This window comes from Macrobrachium rosenbergii, chromosome 41, assembly GCF_040412425.1.
Source record: "Macrobrachium rosenbergii isolate ZJJX-2024 chromosome 41, ASM4041242v1, whole genome shotgun sequence".
In the NCBI taxonomy this organism is placed as follows: domain Eukaryota; kingdom Metazoa; phylum Arthropoda; class Malacostraca; order Decapoda; family Palaemonidae; genus Macrobrachium; species Macrobrachium rosenbergii.
The window spans coordinates 90,649,009-90,672,114 of NC_089781.1; the positions used below are offsets into that span (position 1 = coordinate 90,649,009).

The following is a 23,106-nucleotide window of genomic DNA, read 5'->3' on the forward strand; positions in this document are numbered from 1 at the left end:
GGAAGGAAACCTTCAGGAAACACAAATTAAAGCTTAGAAACAACGAAGCCTCATTAGTCCATGTAAGTAATATATTTAAGAATTCGCCTTAGAAATTCTCAAACTAATTCCAACATTATTTTCCAAAACAATGAACCTTCTTCAGAGGGAATTGTATAACTTAGATGTCACAGACAGACTGACACATGATGTCACAATCGAGTTCATCCCATTTTCCCTCGAAATCAAAAGTTAATTTCAGTTTCATGAACTCTGATCTGATTTCATATCTTTCCTCAGTCTTTAGGTATTTGATAAGAGAATCTCCTCGGATCCTTTAAGGATTTTTGCCGAAGGATTTTCGAATTAAGAAGCCCGGCTGGAGATGGCGAGTCCCACGGTTGTGTGTCACGGAGATCGAATTGAAAGAGCGGTCGATTTTCTCTCCAGGAAATAGATAAATTTTGACTCCGATATTTTAATTTTTTGGATACCGGAGTTTGCTTTCCAATGTAGGTCATTTATTTTTAGGTGTGTTGATGTTGTGGAGTGTTCTGAGGACTGGGTTATTTCTGATTTGACAGTTCATGTATAAAATTGTCGTGGACGATTGTGTTGGTTTGTCCTCTTAAGCCCAATGTTTAAGGCACACAACACACATGCACATGCACACGCATATATATATATATGTATATATATATATATATATATATATATATATATATATATATATATATATATATATATATATATATATATATATATATATATATATATATATAGGGCGTTGGGTCTGGTATGATACATGTAACATACGCTACCGGGGTCTAAGCGATGTCAGGCAGGGCAGCCGAACGGTCTACCCAAAGCCAAATCAAAAGTCCTTCAAAGAAGGCATCGTGCTTACCCCATACAAAAATGGGAAAAAGCACGTTAAAAGAAGAAGAAGACGATATATATATACATATATATGTATATATATATATATATATATATATATATATATATATATATATATATATATATATATATATATATATATATATATATATATATATATATATATATATATATATTTATATTTATATTTTTATATATAAAATTATCAGTTGCCGCCTATTATCCAAGAGATTATTTATTCTTTAATCAAAATACTGACTCTTCCATCCCAATTTAGATTCCAAACGGTGAATTATTACCGACTGCCGGATTTAAAGTCTGCGTAATTCCATTTTTAGATACAGATAGAATTCCGATAGCTTGCAGTGTTCGGTTTTTCTGAACGTAACCCGACTAAAACTACACGTTCGTTATATATACTAAATTTCGATTGGTAATTCTCTCTCTCTCTCTCTCTCTCTCTCTCTCTCTCTCTCTCTCTCTCTCTCTCTCTCTATGTGTGTGTGTGTGTGTTTGTAAAAACTTCTTTTCCTTTTTGCCCATGGCAAACTTCCTCAGCTCGGTGACCCTGTCTTGTGAAATATAGTTTAATTCTCTCTCTCTCTCTCTCTCTCTCTCTCTCTCTCTCTCTCTCTCTCTCTCTCTCTCTCTCTCTCTCTCTCTTTTGAAGCATCATGCGCCTTTAAATAACCCGGTGATAGCCGAATCACCTGCGTTTCAGGGGAATACAAGTTGAAAGTGGAAGCTACGAGGGCACCATTGAGGCCCCATTAAATATCCGATCGCGGAGCCAAATGGGCTTCGGTTTTGACTTCATTATTATTCAGGGAGGAAGAGCGGGTAGGGTGAGACAGGAGGGAGGAGGAACCCCTCCTCCTTCCCTCCTCCTCCGAGGGTGCAGATATACGACTCAAACGATGTCTCCTCTATTCCCACTTTGCTCGCTTCGTTTCCAGTTCCTGGGTCTAGTTTGTCGCTTAAAGAAAAAGAAAAAATGCTACCGGGCGCTCCGATTAATTTGGTGACCAGTGGTTACGTAATGTCTCACGTGCGTCAGCTGGGAATTGTAATAATAATACTTACAGGTGGGAATTATAATAGTAATAATTATTATAGAATATTTCTTTTAGCGTATATGAATTACATATTCTTAGACCTTTTTTTTAAGTGAAACTATATGCTGTTGTTTGTTCTGTAATACTTTTAGAATATTTAAATCTTTATACTCCTTTTTCAGGCACTTTAATGACGGTAGTATTTACCCTCAGGAACTGGATTACTTTCATACTTTAATAGATTTTAAAAACCAGTTTGAAGAAAAATATTACCTACTGGTATTGCTTTTGAATGCGGTATTTGGACTTAAACAAACGGCTTGAAGTTGACGGAGGACCGGCCATTTCTCGACTCGAGAAGAAGGAACGGCGTAAGAGAGATAGCCTTCTTGGTCATTCTGTCCTTGGAGATGACGCAATAACTTAGAATCCCATAATAACTTGGTCATTCTGCGCCTCGAGATGAAGAAGCCGCGTGAAGGTGGAGTTCACAAAGTCGATATCTTGTGGCCCTTTGTAATACCTTGGCATCATTTAGAGCACATGAGCGCGAAAAGGTGCTCATATTGGTAAACTGGCAGTGTTTTTCTTCTCCGAGGGAAGCTCTTTTATGTATTCAGCTCTGCAGTACACCTAATATAGTCCAGTTCCTAATTATATTTATAATCAATTTTAATCGCCATTTTGATCAGGAATTGCTGGTTTTTCTAACTATGGCTGTAACAAGGTAACCTACATTCCATAGGCCTAACAAATTTCCAAAGCTCAATATAAGATATATAAATTACAGATTAAAAGTACAGAGGGGAGAATCAAAACACGTTTTGGTAGACGTGATGGAAATACAAACATTTGAAAATAAAATTGGCCGTATCCCCACGGTCAGATATTTTCATTATAAGCTAATTAATTTGATAGCAAGCATATTTATTTTTTTATAATTATTTTTTTATATATGCATTTGTTTATTTATTTATTTTACAAACACTATTTATTTACTGATTGGTTATTGAATTAAGAATTCATTTATTTATCAATATCTTTTCAACAGGATGATTATATGTTTGCTTCGTCGTGTATTCTTTTCTTCTTATATATTAGCTCTACCGAGAAAGTAATCGTCTTTTCGTTGTCTGGTTTCAACTAAAGCGGTTTCGAAAGCCACTTACCGGATGTGGACGGCGATGATGGAATTTCTCCGCTTTTTCTTTCTCTCTAGATCCTGAAGATCCCGATCCGTGTCTCACCGCGCAAAGAATATTTTTCTTTTCTATTTTGATATAAATTATTTTGACATTTCACTTTTCCGAATACCGTTCAAGAGAGTGTTTACAATACTGTCTTTACCGTTATTTTGTCATTCCCAATGTTGTTGTTTGTTGCTCTTGTTGTTGTTGTTGTTGTTACAGGGAGTCTAAATGCAATTATGTTGGTTCAACAAAATTTACACGACCTAGGGGGGTTAAAGTTTTGTCAAATACAGTAGTGCTCTGTTTTTTAAGGTTACTTTTTTATTTATAAGTTTGTTTCTATACGTGTAACTTCTCTCTCTCTCTCTCTCTCTCTCTCTCTCTCTCTATATATATATATATATCTATCTATATATATATATATATATATATATATATATATATATATATATATATATATATATATATATATATATATATATATATATATATATATATATATATATATATATATATATATATATATATATATAAAATGACATATAGAAGGTCAGTACAGGAAAATGACAGGCAGTTTACCAAGCGCTTTCACGTTTATTAACGCATCGTCTGGGCACAAATTTGTGCCCAGACGATGCGTTAATAAACTAATGTATACACACACACACACACACACACACACATATATATATGTATATATATATATATATATATATATATATATATATATATATATATATATATATATATATAGAGAGAGAGAGAGAGAGAGAGAGAGAGAGAGAGAGAGAGAGAGAGAGAGAGATTAGCTACAGATGTAGGATTACACCTTCTTTCTGAGACCAGATGTTAGAGATTTATTATAACAGAAAAAATAAAAAAGGTGAGGTGTAGGGTTTTCATTGCTTTGCAGTAAATTATACACTGGAGGAGAAATTTCGTAAGGAAGGATAAACAGTGAAGATATTATGGCCCTTGTTACGTATGTCTATAAAGCTTGTGATATGTAGAGTTGCCTTCTGTGTACATGTCAAAGGGATTCTTAGCGTACCTAATATACTTAATTGAAATATTATGCCAGATACTTCCATCTCGTCTTAAGCACCGTCTTGGCCGAGGCCCTCAGTAGATCATAACAGTACCTGTTTGGAAATTAGTATGGTCACTGACACCGAAGGGTAGATTTTGTTTTATTATTATTGTCAAGACACCCAGTCTGTAAAGAACAAACGCGACTAAACTTCCAACAAAACTTTTGAATGATAAAAAAGGTATACCATCAGATCATGATGCATTTTGACGGAAAGGCAGAAGCGAATGGCATACTGAAGTCTTTATTTCATTCATGTAGGAAGAAAATAGGAAAAGGGAGGAAACAGGTTTACCTAAACGCAAAATAAGCATTGGAAGTAAGACACAGTTCATGTACTTGGGAACAGCAGTTACTGTGGACTGCCATGAGAACATAGGTTGCGGTGTGATATACCTAAAAACCAGTAAATTCTCGTACCCCTTCAACTCGTAAAGTCCTTTTAGTAAAAGGGAAATGTCGTCGTTTTCTTGGAGAGAGAGAGAGAGAGAGAGAGAGAGAGAGAGAGAGAGAGAGAGAGAGAGAGAGATCCTGGTGGTTGTGGTAAACCAATGGATGCTGGCATTAAGCCATCGACGCACAGGATTATCATTTATATCCATTCTCTGCAGGAATCTTTCTTGAAAAGGGGCTTGTAAAATTCTGACCTGCTCTGGCAAACCATGGATCAGTTTCGTTAATGCTTTTTTCTGTCGCTTTAAACGTGGTGGGGGTATTAGTAAAACAGTAGCCATGAGTATGTATGTATGTATGTATGTATGTATGTATGTATGTATGTATGTATGTATGTATATATATAGCCTATATGGGAAATAAAATTTCTTTTTATGTTAAGGTGAGTGTTTATGTTTCAAGTTTTTGTTACGAAACAGTTGTGTGAAATCGAGAGTAAAGGAAAAAAGTGATAATGGCGTACAAGAACAATTATTAGACTTTTAAAAGAATTAATAGCGTTGTACTAGGGCCAGTGTTTAGGATGCATGATGTAGGTATTAATGTGCTGAGTTTGATCAAAAGCTTTCTGGATGAAAGTGAAATGCAGTAGAATATATAGACTGTTAGGTGTAAAAGACTGTTTGGGATGGGAGTGTTTTGCATCCATGGTTATTTAATATGTTTATGGATGGAGTAATGCGATAAGTTGAGAAAAAGACACTTAGGTGCAAAGTTTTTTTGGTAAGGGAAGAGATCGTGAATGGAGAGTTCACTGGCTGATGTTGAGAAGGACACTGCTGACTGGTAATTGAGAAGAGAAACTGCAGATACTAATGGAGGAGTTTGGAAAGCAAAGATGAATGTGTACTCTAGTAGGAATTTTTGGGAAAAATGAAACCAGAAATTTAAAAAAATAATGTTCACATTTGTTTAAGTATTTTGAGATAAATATAATGGATGGTATTAGGATCAAAGAAAAGGCGAGTTAAAATTAAGAAGGTATCAGTGTGTGGGAAAGATTCTGGGAAGAGACGTGGAGTGTCAGCGGACGATATAGCAGAGATGAGAGAAGGGATAGTTTAGCCAACTCTCCTTTTGACAAGTGAAGTGTAGATGTGTAACCACAAGTGAAAGAAAATAAGGTCGGATCTGGGGAGATGAATTGTTTACGCAGTAAATGTGGAGTATGTATGTATGCATGTTTAAAATTACAGATGTTTAGTATGTTCAGAGGAAGTGAGAGATGAGTAATCATTTGAGGAATGGATGTTCATATCCTGAGCGTTTAATATTTGTTTTATATATTGCTGTATCATTTTTCGGGAAAGGTAGACTACTGTATTCTTCCCATGAAGCAGTGACACCTGGAAAATATCTACGCACACTGCTCCCCAAATTTAAGTTTAACACGCGTTCCATCAGGGTCTAAAGAATAAATGTTATACGGGAACTTCTTTACGGTAATACTATATATCCTTAATCTTGATCTTGCTCTAAAAATAAAACAAACGCTCCTCTTACAAAAAAAAAAGTTACATGGTTCAGGAAATGCAGAAGAAAGAAAGAAAATTCAGCTAATGGGATGTCAATGGAACGAGCGACTGATCAGGCTGGTTATCCCTCGAGTTTGGAATATCCACGCAGTAATTATATATTTTAATTCGTTCTTACTACTCTATTTCTTATATTTTATCACTTTCAGCTTAGTTTCTGTTTGATTGTTATTCAATTTACAAACTGCTCTCATAATTTCCGAGGCTCAAAATGAATTATACTTCTCATGTATATCACTGTTACCTATCCTGCTTATGCAGTTATTATTGTTATTAATAGTTGGTAGTAGCATTAGTAAAGGTTGTTGTTGTTGCCATGATAATTTTAATTTTTCATTTTTACGGTAATCACAAAGCGTAATGTCTGTGATTGATAGTATTCTCATCATCATCATGATGCTCATGACGTCACATTTTCCATGTCCCCTCTTATTATCCTCTCATACCGAATCTCTCCCGCCAGGATGAAGTTGGACGGGAGGATGGAAGAGAGCGAGATCGCAGACAAAACTCTCAGCTTCATCCTGGCAACAGCAGTCTCCCTCGTCCGGGAGAAGGAGGAGGACGAGGTCGGCCTCAACATCTCCCTCTTCAACGCCTCTGCAGGTAATGACAGCGATCAAGACGCGCCACCTTGCGGACGTTTCTCCCCGCGCATGCGCACGCTTTCAGTCACGGTAGCGTTTGTAGCATCGCTCGTTGAGTTGGCGTATTCATGCATTCTGTTTGAATTTCGTTTATTCATGCAGGGATTAGCTTGCGCTTGCAAGCACGGAGTATCATGCATGTTTATGTTTATTGCATCATTTTGATTTTGATGTCATTATTCATACGCAGTCGTTTTTTGTGTGTATTTTAGAAAGGATTTCTTATGTGTTAAATTCTCGTTCTTGCACAGTCTTCGTATAAATATATGTTGATCTGTTTTATTGTCTCCTTTTGTATGTGACACTTTTATTTTCATGCAATACTTGTGCTTTGTTTCCTTCCATATTGTTTTTTACAGCTGCTGAAGCGGAATGCTTACTGTGTTTTCGTTGATGGTGATTTTTTTTTTATAATCCGGTAGCCTGGTGTTGTAGGCCTATATATACTTCCGGTGGGTTGCTAGTACTATCATTTAGTTATTATGTCTTTCTTTTTGTTTCTGTGTCTGTTTTACTTGTTTTTCGTTTTTGTTTGTTTCGTATTATCAGCCTCCTTCGTAGTCGATTGCTATCGCGATTACTATTAGTTTCTGTGTCCCATTGCTGTTATTTATAAATAGACTAATATTTCTTTCCCCCTTAATATCTTCTCCGTACCACTGTCGCTTGGTGTAACGTTACTAAAAATGTTAGTGGATGAATGTACGGAGGTCTAGATTCATTGTGTCCTCAGGGAGAGATTTAAAATCCTAAGAGAGCTGTTCTAGCTAGAAATATTACCTCGAAAAATTACTGAAGATTTATAGGACTTCACAAAGCGAGGTTTTTTGCGTTAATGTTGCATAGTTGGAATGTGAAACTGATTATGGTAATTGCAGTTCCAATTTTTTTTGTTTTTCACCGTGCGGTTGCGTAGCCATCATTAGTAAATTGTGCTGATTCATTTTCAGTTTTTCTGGAAAATTATGCCGATTCATTTTCAGTTTTTCTGGAAGTCAGAAATGGCTAATGTCTTTATCATTGATTTTGCTGTAAATAAGTAAATCTTGTGGGCTGGAGAGTAAATCTATTTTGGAAGATAATTTAAAATTTAACAGTTCCTTTATAGGAAAAATATGAGGAAATAATCCTGAAAGTATTTTTTTTTATCTTAAAACGCCAGAGAGTTTGTGAAAAGACTTTGATGATGAAGGATGAGAGTTAGATTATAGAATGGGAATGACATGACAAAGTGATAATAGAGATTATAATGTGAGGCATTATGGTATGAACAGGAATCATGATTTGAAGAGCCGAGATGAGAACTAAGATCAGGATGTGATGTGAGGAACCGAGACTGGAGCTGAGATCGGACTTCAGGAACTCAGATTGGAGCAGAGATGGTGCTTTGGGGGCACTGAGATGGGGACAGATCATGATGTCAGGAACTGGAATGATGAACAGAAAAAGTGATGTCGGGAGTCGAGATGATGACAGATGTCAAGATGTGAGGACGTGAGATGAGAACAGGTACCGTGATGTGAAGGACTGAGAATGAAGCTAGAATTATTATGTGAGAAACTGAGATGAGATCAGCGGTTTAAGAAACTGATAAGGGAGCATATATAGTGTGAGGAACTGAGGTGGAAAGTGAGATCATGTGAAGAATTCCCCCAACCCTCCCCCCCTTATTTTTTCAAAATAGTTCCCCTAGAGTAAAGTGGTGTCATAGAAGAAGAGTGCATTCACGTCACTTCTCATGCTTTTAGGTTTTGTTTTCAGGGGGAGAAATTCTTTTGACAAAACCTTGCACATTTGTAAGTCTGCTACATAAGCATGCAATGAGGCCTCCCAGGCTCTTTACATTGGAAATTTATTTCGCCTCTATTATTAGCATAAAGTTTCCACCAACATACCGATTCACTTTTCTGAACCTTTAAACCTGGCTTTGAAGTATTCGCTTTAAATGATGGATGACAACTGGAACAAAACAAAAGTAAGTGAAGTTAGTCAGAACAGACTAACTGATGGAACGAGAAAGACAGAAATGATGTCAAGAGCCGAAGGCATGCTGCCAAGAACCATTAGTAGTGCCTACAGTGTGCAGCGCAAGGCGGACTGTAGGCAGCATTCCTACCTACGGTTATCTTGCCTTAAGGCTATGATGTATGAAGTAAAAAGAGACAATAAGGAAAGATTGATTTTTTTCCAAGTTCCAGTTGCATAAATCGTATACAATATCACGCACGAACAATTGATGTTCTTTTTTCAATTTACGTAAAGCAATAAAGATTTGATTTTCATTATGGTAATTTTCTTGGGAGACTTACCAGACTCATTGCTTTATTTAACAACGGGTTACCTTATAATAGTCTTCTTTACTGTCGTAGCTACCTTAAATGTCTTCTTTCGTAAGATTACCTTTGTTTTTCTTCGTCCCTTGAGGTGGTTGCATATTTTTTTTTAACGCCCTGACATAATGAAATAAAACTCCAAGGAACGTTATTAGGAAAAGGAATAAAAAAATTGAAATTTTTAAGAGAAAATATGCGAACAGAGTTCCCCAAATACAAGGAACGGTTTATTAAGAAATTGTATTACAAAGTAAGAAGATTTCACATTTTCTTTTAATTCTGTGAAGTGAGAATTTTTTTAAAAGGGAGGCTTTCGTAACATTTCATTCCATGAAATGTAAACATTTTAAAACTTCTTGCAATGAGGGGAATGTGGCTAAACCGCAGGAGAGAGAGAGAGAGAGAGAGAGAGAGAGAGAGAGAGAGAGAAGAGAAAGAGAGATGATACAAGTGTTTTATTGTTAAGGTTTAGGTCAGTGGGTTTTTATGAAAATCTCTCTCTCTCTCTCTCTCTCTCTCTCTCTCTCTCTCTCTCTCTCTCTCACACACACACACACACACACACACACACACACACACACACACACACACACACACACACAAAATGAGATGACCATTAGCGTTCAGAATTTAACAGGACCAATAAGGAAAGAGCATTGCACCTGGTATTTAGAGGTCATGTATCAAGACGGTGAATGTAAATCTGTCATTCAATGATTGTCCTCCGAGCCCCTTTGCTCTCGAAAAAATATTTTCACAGAATCATCCTCGGTTCAGTCACGTCAGAATAAGACGGGGAGCAGTAAAGCAGATTCGACTGGTTTTAAGAACCGTGCATGGTCAGTTAAGGGACCTTTTTTGGCACGTACCCGACATATTAATGCAGAAGAAAGTACTCTCTCAGGAAGAGATGGGGTATATCCCTTTTTTTGTGTGTGTGTGATCGTCGGTACACGAAAGGAACTGGATATTGCATTTGTGATACGATTTTAAATAGACCTGTATCGGACAAGTGGCAACGATGCACAAAACGGGTAAGTTGAAAATTCGATTCGATGTAGATTCATTTTACTGATGTGTGAAAAAATATAATGAAATCATTCATACGAAACTATGCAAGTAAGCTTACGCATTCCAAACGTGCATCAATTCAGCCTCATTAAAATAAATAGAAATACATTGAGCTGTGGCTTTTAAAATAGAAATGTTGGGTATATATCAAAATAGTGGTAATAATTTTAGTGCACTGAAATTGTTAAAGTCGCTCTAAATTTTCTGCAAAACAGAATCAATGTTAGATTTAAACACCTTTTCCAATCAAGATGACCATCGAAAGAGGATAACTGCCATCCTCACCTTGGCACTCAGAAATGAGATAATTTCTCATCTTTACCGAATCTCAGGGATTTGCACGACAAATTCCTTCATTATGAATGACTTTTTCAAATAGTGTATTACCAATAAGATAGTAAGATGCTTTCATGCTATTTCGACGTAGTATACTGTGGAGTAACAAACAGAAAATAAAACTTGGAGATTTGCATGGCCCTTGTACTCATATGTTCGTCGAAATGGGAATCTTAACGTTGGTTTATTCCTGAAAATATCATTGATTCAGGGAAAATGTATAATATCAGCATCGTATTAGCCTAAGGTAAAAGGTTTGCACACTGCCAACACTGTCAGTGTCTTCATATTTTACACTGATGTTTATGTGAGGGTGATTTTTGCTGACCTTTTTTCAAGCAGATCTTCAATGACCTAAGGTTTCGTGTCTCAGTGATGCTTTCATCAGATTCGTACATAAACGTCGTCGTGTCCTTATCTCTTTTTGTCTAATTTCTACAGTTTATTTTGATTATTTTCAGATCTTATTAATATAAAACTATCTTTTGATTTTTTTAAATATCTTATTCTCATTATTCTGTATATACCACATTCACACAAATATAATTATATCCTTGTTTTCATTTTCAGTCAAACTGTAATAAATGTAATACTATCATTATTATTTTTTTCTGTCATATTTTCGTAAAAATCCTCATAATCATTTTTTATAGTCAGATTCATATGAAAAATTAAATTCTTACTCTATTCTGTTTTTAGTAAATCTAAGTCCTCTCTTTGATAAATTGTCAGTCTTCTCATTAATAAATTGTTATTCTTCTCTAAGATAAATTGTCATACATCTCTTTGATAAATTGTCATACTTCTCTTTGATAAATTGTCATTCTTCTCTTTGATATATTGTCATTCTTCTCATTGATAAATTGTCATTCTTATCTTTGATAAATTTGTCATTCTTATCTTTGATAAATTGTCATTCTTCTCTTTGATAAATCTGTCATTCTTCTCTTTGATAAATTGTTATTCTTCTCTTTGACAAATTCGTATACGACCATCCATTTATTTCATACTATGTCATAGTCTATTGAAGTTCATCCTACCATTCATCTTCCTTCCATGTCAATGCCTGACAGACGCCGTGGAACCTCTGATGAACGCCTCAGGGACAGGAGCTGCCGGGGATAAGATCGTCCGCCACCTACCTCCGCTGTACGAGGTGCTGATCGCCGGCTGCTACTTCTTCGGTATAACGGGAAACCTGGCTGCTTTCTACATCATTACCAAGAATGAGACGCAACGAGGCAGAAAGCAGGTGAGAGAGCGTTGTCAGAACTGTATTTTTCTTATGGTTAAAATTTTTTTTATAGGATGTTTTTGATCTTATAAACAGACTTGCAAATGACTGTTTAACATTATCGTTAGCTTGTTGCTCATATTCAATTTTTAAAAATTTTATTATTGGATGTTTTCGCGTGTTTTGTTAATGACTGTTCATACTGTCTTATGAATGAATTTCTGAAGCTTGACTGGAATGTCTAAATCTCTTACTGATAAATTAATTCCCAGTAAACATTTACTGGATTGCATAGTTTGTCATTTTAAATGAAGTTGAGCATACATTATTATTATTATTATTATTATTATTATTATTATTATTATTATTATTATTATTATTATTATTATTATTATCGTAGATGTTGATATTTATATTTCTGTCATTCCAGCGTTGATATTCTCATTGCTATGGTTGTAGCCTATTTGCTAAAATTATATTAGCTAATGACCTTGTCCATATCATTATAAGTATATGCATGTAGCTCTTACCAATACTGATTTTGCCTGTGATCCCTTAAAAATCCCTAAATTCATTTTACCTTAATTTCCCCGGCAGACCTTCATGCTTCAGTGCTTAGCGGGGAACGACCTCCTGGCTCTGCTCGGTTCATGCGTCCAGATGTTCATGCACCTCTACCTGCCGGTGGCCGACTCGAAGTGGTTCTGCGCCTTCAGAGTCGTCTGGAGGGCCTTCGGGCTCGGCTCCGGGTGTGTGTCCGTCGTCATGGCTGTTGACAGGTGGCTGGCTCTCTCGCAGCCCTTTTTGTACCATGAGGTAAGTTTGGAGCTCAAGAGGAAGTCGCGTTGTACTGTTTATATGAGTTGTTGTTTTTGCTATTTTTTGCCTCATGCTTTGTCCAGTAGCTTCCAGTTACTGTGTCTTAAGTGCTAGACACTTTCGTACTTTTTTTTTTTTAATTCGCTTCTTCCATTCGTCGTTTCAAGATTGTTTCTCCTACCTCTACGTTTTGCGATTCTCTACTTGCTTCCGTTTTCTTGGCGTGCAATCTTCCATCCTTTAAGAGGCAGGCCTATCTGATCCACTGAGGTTAGACAACACCCGTTAGATAGTTCATCTGGTGGACTGTTCCCTCTGTTATCATTACGCATTTCTATCTTCATCAGAACCAGAAACTAAATGAAACCAAACTTGTCAAATATGAATCTTACAAACTTATTTTATATTGTGATTAGATAAGCCATTAAGAATTCTTCATCTTAAGAATCACGTTACCCAGTCAAAACCAAATTTATCTGACTTCTTATTTAAGAGGTTCTAAAGGTGTCTTGCGACTCTGACACCGAACTTCTTACCAGGGTCCATGGAAATCCTACAGCCTCCTGGAAAATTTCCACTCTCCAATATCCTCTTTTTTCACGCTTCCATCAGGCTTGAGCTAAATCAGGCCATTAATTTCCCCGTCTCATAGGATTTGCGAGAAGAGTATGCAGTTCTATGAATTTAAAATCGAGTCGCATCCTTCACAGGCCCAGATAGGTTAAAAGGCGAGAGGAAGACAATTTTCTTAAGGTTGTGCTGAAGACTTACACCCAGGGGGTCTTGTGTTAAAAAAAGTTATTCTTTTATAGCATGTTGGAACGTTTTGATTAATTTATGGAATATTTTTTCTTATTTTCAGAAAATAAAGCTCGAAACAAGTTGAAAAATAAAAAAAAAGAGTAGTGAACTGGAAATAATATGAAATAGTAAAGAACATATAAGCTAGGAGAAAGAATTAGATGTTTAAATTAACAGGAGAGCGACTTTTCAAGATGTTAAAAAAACGGGGATGACAGTAATACAAAAATGAAACGATACGAAGAGCGAATTACGTATATATCCAGTATCCTTTCTTCTCTCTCTCTCTCTCTCTCTCTCTCTCTCTCTCTCTCTCTCTCTCTCTCTCTCTCTCTCTCCAGGACACACGCACACACACACACACAGACTCCATTTTTCTTGCTATGTTAGGATTTAAAAAGCAGTATTTCATATTAAAGGAAAACAATTTCTCCATTTTAAGAGCGAAATTCCTATTTGCATTCACGACTGGTATAATCATCCGTTTCGTTTCCTTATGAAACTTATGTTACCGGACGTTGTAGAGAAAGAATTATTGTCGTTCTGAGTTTTCATTCCGAAAGGGAATTGGCTAATATTCCATTACAGCATTTCCATTTGTCCATTGTGTGTTTTACGTGTATGTTCCAAAAAACAATAAATAGGAGGAAAATTCTCATGCACTTATTTCCTTTAGTGACGCCCAATTCACCCCGAAATTTGGGAAGGTAATTTGCTGAGAATGTAGTTACAATATGCACATATGAAAGGCGTATTAAATTTAATTAGCTAACCAAATTAATGAGTGAATTAGCAAGGTAAACTTTAATAAGTTGAAGTGGGTTCTGTTGTGTTCATAACCATAATTGTGGCCTAATATAATGTACCCATTAAATTTATCAAGTTTAGTGTGTTGTAAGAGCAAGGATGCTGACAAGAAGTAAAGAGTGGTTTTGATTCAGCTTCCTTGGAAGGAGAACAGGAAACAAGTCGTACTTGAATGCTAATTGGAATTACAGTTCTTACAAAGAAGTATTTTTATTTATTTATTTTTATATATTTATTTTTATTTATTTATTTTTTTTATTTATTTTTATAAGTCTTGAATAGGGTTGCAGGAGCTGCTGTGGGACATTTGAATCTATACCAGTCCTTCTCCTTTATACATTATTTATACGTTTTTCATCCAATTAACTGCCTCCATCGCACCATTCCTCCAAGTCCTATCCTGTCCTGTCTTTTTGCGACAAAATTCATTTAGATTATAATGATCATTGGCGTAGATGACCTAATGACTATGATGACCATTGGCGTAGATGACCTGTGTTGATATGACGCGAGTCTATATTTAAAAAAGACGTTTAGACATTTAGTCAGTCAGTCACAACTCCTGAGGATATGAGAATGAGAGTAGTATTTTCAATATGCATCAAATTACGCGACTAAATAAAATTACTAAGTAGTATCAAATCGCACAAACAATTCTCGTTTGTGAAACGGAGCGAGATATCTGGAAAAAATATAGCAAGGACTTCAGAGGACTTGATGAAAATGTGCACTCACCCTCATTTCATTTTGTTTAATTACTCATGTTACATTAGTTAAATTAAAATCCTGAGACAAAGAAAATTCTTGAATGATCTCTTTGGTGGGGAATTTAAATGATTAATATGGTTATATTTATATTGGTTGTTATGTTATTATGAAAAAAAAAGGAATTATTATTATACTATTATTACTACTACTACTACTACTACTACTACTACTACTACTACTGCATCATTTAATTCCATGCCTTTCAGCATTCGACTATAAAATCCTATAATCCCTGATTTACCAATATAAAATGGGAATATCTCTGCAGAGATAAATCTTTCAGCCTCAAACTTACAACACGCACTGGATATGATCCTTATCTAAAGAAATGATAGAGTGACATCTATTTGGCGCGGCCGTTGCATCATTACTCATTTAAATGTCACAATATAAAGTTGAAAATGTTTCTCTCTCTCTCTCTCTCTCTCTCTCTCTCTCTCTCTCTCTCTCTCTCTCTCTCTCTCTCTCTCTCTCATGTGTGCACGCGCGTATTCTTGGTCAAATTTGTGGCCTCATTGTTAGTCACGGACTTGGCAAACACTTTAAAATTGAAGGCTCTCTCTCTCTCTCTCTCTCTCTCTCTCTCTCTCTCTCTCTCTCTCTCTCTCTCTCTCTCTCTCTCTCTCTCTCTCTCTCTCTCATATATTTGAAACCTCAAAACCGAACGCTTGGTGTTAATGTGATGTGAATTTGCCTTCCATTCATCGCTCGTGATAAGGCCCTATTTTATTTTTTCCCCTTCATCAAAGTGATGCGTTACCTAGCTGCCCTGGAAGTTTAAATAGCGAGATGATTATGACACTTTATCTTCGTTCAGGCCATCTTGATATCACTTGGCGATCTCTTTCCGTTCATGTAATAATGTTCACCTTAATTTTAGTTATAAGACGCCTTCCAATTTGCCTTAGGAGAATATACGATTGATAACGCGTGATACCCATCATAAATTTGACAAGGCCGTCTTTCCAAGCTTATTTAAAGAAAACTTGAGTATTGCATCATAAAATTTTAGCATACATTTGAAGCAAAATCAAGTATTACAATAACATGAGAAATCCTAACAACGCAGTTTCCCTTCCGCTACCTAAGAAAGTATTTCGGAGTCTTTCCTTCAAGGCAGGAGATTGGATACCAGCCAGATTCCGTGGACCCAACCTTTCTCCGAAAAAGTAGCTTAAGGAGAAAAGTAAATCCCTTGAGCCGGTTCCAATCTCGGTCATTGCCCAGAGGTCTTTCCGTGGGAACACTGAGAAAAGTATTAGATTCTGTTATTCATGTGTATTTGAATGCGCTAGTTAAGAAGTAGGTTGAAAATAGGCGGGACCTATTAGTACAAATTTTGTGCCACAACGTATACCTAATGTTTCTCGAGTTGATATGGGAATTTCTTAGTCGTATATTTTAACTTTGGCATCAGACTTCACAGAAATTATGCTTCATTGATGTTATATATATATATATATATATATATATATATATATATATATATATATATATATATATATATATATATATATATATATTTATAATTTATATATAATTTGTGTATGATGTGATCTTTTTCTCCTAAATTTTGATATCTGCCAAAGTCTTGGGCATACCGTTGGTTCATTAGCTCGAAAATAGTCTAATCTTTTTTACTTGAGAAATCCGACTCGGCTGGAATTTAATTTTGCGAGGCTTGAGTTTTTTTTTTTTTAAGTTTGGAATGAAGGCAGAAAATAGCGAGCCAACTGCAAGATTCTCGATGTGGGAGGATTTTGTGTGATTTAAAAAATGATTGATCATACACTTGCCTGGGTAGAAAAATGAAACAGACATTTTGTTTTTACCGTGTTTCTTTGTGTGACCATCTTCCTGCGGGATTATTTTGAATAACTTCCCTTCCACTTGCAAGGGTTTAGGTACACCTTTCGCATCTTTTTCTATTATTAATTTCTCACTTGTCTTCCAAAGGGTGCAGTATTTTCTTTTGTTTCTCCACATAGCGAACAGTTTCTTTTCTGTTCAATTAGTCAGCTGTTCTCTAAATCCAGATATTCACGAATAAGTAAATTGTTTTAATTTTTATGATAGACGAACAGTACTCCACATATGACGTACCAAGTTTCTTTACTTGGCTTGTAATAGGCTTTCACCTCTATAAATGTCTTTTAGCAGTATCTGATAACCTTGGTGCATCTACTGGGCGTGGCTTGTTCCTTGTTTTAAAATGAAAGTATCTGTATAATGATTCACGGTCTGTGATAAAATGTAATGCTTCCCGTCGGTAGGTTGTTCCTAAGTCAGAGTTCAACATGAGACCTCTTATTCCCTTAAACACCTTACCATACCTATGAGCAGCCTCTGGGCAGATGACCATGCTGGCATAAGGTCAACTTAACCTAAACAGCCAACCCTCAATGCTTAGCACGTATGGTTAATCTTTCTCTCTCTCTCTCTCTCTCTCTCTCTCTCTCTCTCTCTCTCTCTCTCTCTCTCTCCCCATTTGATGCTGGCCGTGCATCTGCTAAAAATTTTAACAGACCTCGGGTATCTGTTTTGGAGGGAATGAGTTGCAGGAAGCACCAGAACTCACAGGAAAATTATTAGATGCACCCTATCTCGATATTTTGCAAGATCTGTTCTTACCTTCAAAGTTAACATACGCTGTATCTCGCTGCGAGTCGATGTCCCTCCCTCAGGCAACATGCAAATAGGTCATCTTGAAGTCCTGTGTTTTATTCTCTCCCGCAATTGATCACTCTGAGCGTAATTATGGCTGTGAAAACTGTTATGCGAGACACTTCATTTATATCTGGAAGACTGCTGGAAGCTTTTAGCTCGAGAGAGAGAGAGAGAGAGAGAAATGGATTCGTATTTTTATTCACGCGTATTAAGCACTACGTTCATTTTAAGAGAACGGACGAGCAAGAATGTATTTCCTTTTTTTTTTTTTTAGCTCCTGCATAAATTAGTTTACTCGGGGGTGTCTGAACGTGGCAAAAACTATATACATACATACATATGTACAGTATGTATGTATGTATGTATGTATGTATGTATAGGTGCTTGTGTGTTGGAGTTCGAATTAGTTTGAGAAATTTGAATTGCAGATTTTTGTTTTGTTAGTTTTGATTGGTTTTTGTATTATAATTATAATTAGATTAATAGGAAGTTGTTTAGTTTGAGGAAGAGTTATGTTGGGGTATGTTGATTTCTGCTGAAGTGATCAAACGTGAGAAAACGATCTAATTTTGTTGATAAGTGAAAAGTTTGCGCGAGTGTAATTGGCTAAGATTCGTAAATACTGCTAATACAACCTCATTAAGTTGTCTCTGTGAGAAGTAATAATATTGCATATTATACTCCTCTCTCTCTCTCTCTCTCTCTCTCTCTCTCTCTCTCTCTCTCTCTCTCTCTCCCTATAATAGCAGATGACATCAACTTCTCGCCATCTCACTCTGTCGTATCGCTAGCAGTTGTATCCTAGAGTTTCACAGTATTTGCAGAATTTTATTGGTAATTCTCTCTCTCTCTCTCTCTCTCTCTCTCTCTCTCTCTCTCTCTCTCTCTCTCTCTATAAAAGCAGATGACATCAACTTCTCGCCATCTCACTCTGTCGCATCGCTAGCAATTGTGTATTTGCAGAATTTTATTGTTAATTTCTCTCTCTCTCTCTCTCTCTCTCTCTCTCTCTCTCTCTCTCTCTCTCTCTCTCTCTCTCTCTCAGTTACATGTCGGCGGTTGGTTTAGATAAAGCTGGCTGTATGCCAGCACGGTTAAGTGTTGGCGGGGGACAAGAGGCTTGGTGTGGACCGCTGGACTTTATAAACCAACAGAACCTTTCCCTTTGCAGCGCGTGACCTACGCCGTGATCTGCCGCTCGGTCATCGGATTGTGGGTCTTCAATCTGATGTTGGTGTGCGCGCCCTTCCTTGGCTTCGGCCTGTGGTACGACAGGAACTCCGACAAGGGCGTCACCTCCTGCGTCCGCTACAGGCACGGCTTCACGCCCGTCGACAGGGCTTACGCCATCCTCGTCTTCGCCTTCGGTAAGTGGGTTTGGTATGTGTGTTTTTTTCTTTTGTTACCTCGTTTTCTTTAGTTTTTGAATTATTTTTCAGCAAAGGTTTGATGAGTTTTTATGTAATATACATTTAAAGTTCATACTTTTTTTTTGCAAATATTTAATTGTTAATCTTTTGGTGGGATTTTAAAGTACGCTTTTTTAAGGCTTTATTGATTTTTTTAAGCATATGAAATCCAGTATTGTTTCTGCTAAACTTTTTTTATATGTATATGTCCATTTATATCGAATTAAATACCACAATATATTGCATTTTAGAACGAAAACCACGATAATTAAAAGTAACGTTACAGAGACGGATGGACTAAACATAAGAACAAATCCCAATTCTTTATCGAATATCACGTGGCGTTAATGATTTCGGATTTTAGTAATTTTCACCGTTTATTAGAGCTGATTCCTTTTTCATGCTCTAAATTCTAAAGATACGTTAAAGTCAGGTTTCTCACTTAGGTTTTATTTTAAAGAAAGAGGTCCATTGTTACTAGTGTTTACTTTAACTTCTACTCTCTTTCCTCCGAGTTAGATTTTGGGTTTTTGTCATGGTGAAAAGGAGTTGGCTGATATTACTCCATGTATTATCCTAGACGAGTCATGGTACAGATAACTCGTTAAGGTATTAATTTGTTATACAGCGTCAGCCAGAGAAAGGGTTCTATTTAATCCCATATCCCCTCTTATATATGGGTGTAGGTTGTGTGGAGTTTAAGCTTCTTGGTTATACATTGCCAGGGCTTGAAAACACATTACGTGATTAATGTCAAAAGTGTCATCAAAGTATAACCGTTGCATCCATAATACAAATGAGCATTTTCTGCATTGGTTGTTTCTCCATAGACCCAAAACTGAAATGTAAACAGATTCATGATCTATTAGGTACCTTATGAAGGAAGAATATGAAAGGCTCAATATGAAAGTTACTTAGCAAACTCACCAAACAAACAAACAAAAAAAGTAGGTATCCAAGGCTCATTTTTGTTACTAGAATATACTGGCCTTATGCCCGCACAGGTTCTTGCTCATACGAGCAGCCCGTAAGTATACGCCAGATGGCGTATAATCTATCCCAAAACATTTTAGTCGGTGACTGTGTAAACGACGTGATTACCCTCCCTAACATTATATTTTTAGGCTCCCATCACTCCCAACTGAGGAAATCCTTATTTTGACGTCGGTGGGGAATCCGATTCCCCCGCGTGGGGTATTCATCCTTCTTGTAATTTCCTGTAGAGGAATTTTTAACTCCGCGAAGTAAACTCAGATTGATGGTCGTTGGTATCCGAAGCTAACGATGCCTCCAGGGAGGCTGACTGGAAGAACACGCAAAAGGCCCTTTAGTTCCAGGCCCTCTCTCTCTCTCTCTCTCTCTCTCTCTCTCTCTCTCTCTCTCTCTCTCTCTCTGTCTGTCGGTCAGCTGGTTTCTTGCCCACTAAACTAGTTGTTTTTGTTTGCTGTTTATATATATGTATGTATATATATATATATATATATATATATATATATATATATATATATATATATATATATATATTATATAGATATACACTCTTGTATGTGTGTACAAAGTATGCTTACAATCGCACGTGTCGTATATACATGCAAATACATACTCAGTAGAGTTTAGCCTTGAGAACCCGACTCCTAGAGTTTAAACTCTGTGGCCTCATTAATACCTGTGACAGATTAAAGGCCTGCTTAAAAATTTTGCTCTTTGCTCAAAATGGAATCAATTGTCTACATCTAGCGTCATTCATTTGTGGACCAAATATTAGTTCTCTCTCTCTCTCTCTCTCTCTCTCTCTCTCTCTCTCTCTCTCTCTCTCTCTCTCTCTCTCTCTCTCTCTCTCTCTCGCCATAAATCCCTCTCTGTTGGTGTTTGAAAAAGTGGTTAATAGCCGTGAATTTCAGCAAATGTGTTTGAAGTGTGTATGAAGAAAGTGATTAAGGGCCATGAATTGCATCGCATGTATATTTGGAGTTTATTTGAAGAATGTTAAGAGCCGTGACTTTCAGTGAATGTGTCTGTAGAATGCGGTTAAAAGCCATGAATTTTAGTGAATGTTTGTGCAAAGAATATTTTGAAGTATATATGCGAAAGATGCGGTTAAGAGCCATATATTTCGTTGTGTGTAAGATGTGTTAAAGACCTATGAATTTCAGTGCATGTTTGTGTGAAAAATGAGGTTGGGAGCCATATCTTTCAGTGTATGTATGAAATAATATGTGGTTGAGCTATGAATTTCCGTATATGTATGATCCATAAATTTCAGTAAATATGTACACTGAATAAGACTCCGAGCATTAAATTCCACTTTATTTCCACTGCATTTTCATGAAACCACTGCAATGCAGTACGATACACTGATGAACTCATAAGACTGACAGTCCTTGAAGAGCGAGACGTACCATTGAAATTGTGGACTTTAAATTCTGGGAACAGAATTCTTCTAGGTATTGCCGCACACATTTCTTGTCTTGATAGGGAATGTGACCTTCCTGTTATCAGGATCCTAGACGAAAATGTTCATCAGTGCTCACACGAACAGGTGCAACAGGCAAGATAAAGAGGCGAGGTTTCACGCACACCGTTATTTATGTAACCTCGCGCTTCTGATGTTAGTTATGATTACTGTCAACGCTGTTTTTGCCGTAACTTCACGTTCTTTGTAGTTATTTTGTGAATGTTTACGATCATTCTTAAAAATTCCTCGGAGGCTATTCCAGAATTTTATTAAAGAAAAAAACCAATGCAAGACCTCCAGTATTTTGTAACAAGCTTGGCTGTAAACCGACAGGCCGAAAGTGCTATATTCATACACAATTAATTACCGTTATGCATATTTAATCCGATTAAGTTGGGAATATTAAGTGTGAATTTAACTAGCGTCTATGCGTATTTACTTCTATATTATATATATATATATATATATATATATATATATATATATATATATATATATATATATATATATATATATATATATATATATATATATATATATATATATGTGTGTGTGTGTGTGTTGTGTGTATATATATGTGTGTATATATATGTGTGTGTGTATGTACGTATATATGTATTTATGCATGTACAGCGCAATTCGAGATCCAGTCAGCAATCACCTGTGCTATTTTCACGGGATTCCCAGTGATACGGTGTTGAATTGGCTTGTTCTAATTCATTTCTACAGAAGTTTTTATCGAGTATTAGAGGAATAATGTTAAATATCAAATATTTTTATTTCCGCTCTATTTTCTTGGAATAGATTTCTTTTAGTAGACAAATTACATGATGTTTTAGGTATAGCAATAATATGGAGGGATGTCGGAGAAATTTTGTCTGCAGTTATAATAGAATTCACATTATATATATATATATATATATATATATTATAATAGATATATATATATATATATATATATATATATATATATATATATATATATATATATATATATATATATATATATATATATATATATTATGTGTGTATGGATGTATGTATTCCATTTTAAGGGTTTTCTTGATAAATTTTTTTAACTACGCCTATCTTGATTCTCATTTAAACGATCCTTATGTACATATTATGAAGAAGGAGTGGGAAATAGGAGAAATTATTTTGACCTCAATTTAGCTTCCGGAAAACGTGTTGATGCCATCCTAGAAATCTTAATGCTAAGAGTTTTATTTTACGGGTCTGTGGGGATCTCACAGAGGAGCAACAACAGAAACAACAACATTGTAGCGAAACAAAAATTGGAAAGAAGTTTATTTCTAATGAGACGTTAAAAGGTTTTTGTATGTAGATGACGATGTTGTCGACAATGTCATGCTGTACTCGTATCTATTCAAGGCCTTGTGAAAACAATATGAAGGAGGAGAAGGAAAAAAAGTGAGGTACCACTTGAAGGAGGTTTTTTTAAATGTTTATTTATTTATTTATTTATTTATTTATTTATTTATTTATTTATTTATTTATTTATTTATTTATTTATTTTTTGAGGGAAGATTGTTATGT

The 23,106-nt window shown here is 35.9% G+C and overlaps 1 protein-coding gene across 6 annotated transcripts in view; it reads left to right on the plus strand.

Moving 5' to 3' along the window:
• LOC136826992 (prostaglandin E2 receptor EP2 subtype-like) overlaps positions 1–23,106 on the plus strand; it is a 534,455-nt gene that overhangs the window by 490,491 nt on the left and 20,858 nt on the right. For all 6 annotated transcript variants that reach the window (XM_067084640.1, XM_067084641.1, XM_067084643.1 and 3 more), the window contains exons 3-6: positions 6,666–6,808; positions 11,663–11,841; positions 12,421–12,639; positions 18,857–19,052. In XM_067084640.1, the coding sequence (XP_066940741.1) occupies positions 6,667–6,808; positions 11,663–11,841; positions 12,421–12,639; positions 18,857–19,052 (736 nt within the window). In that variant the 5' untranslated portion in view covers position 6,666. The remainder of the gene's footprint in view (positions 1–6,665; positions 6,809–11,662; positions 11,842–12,420; positions 12,640–18,856; positions 19,053–23,106) is intronic.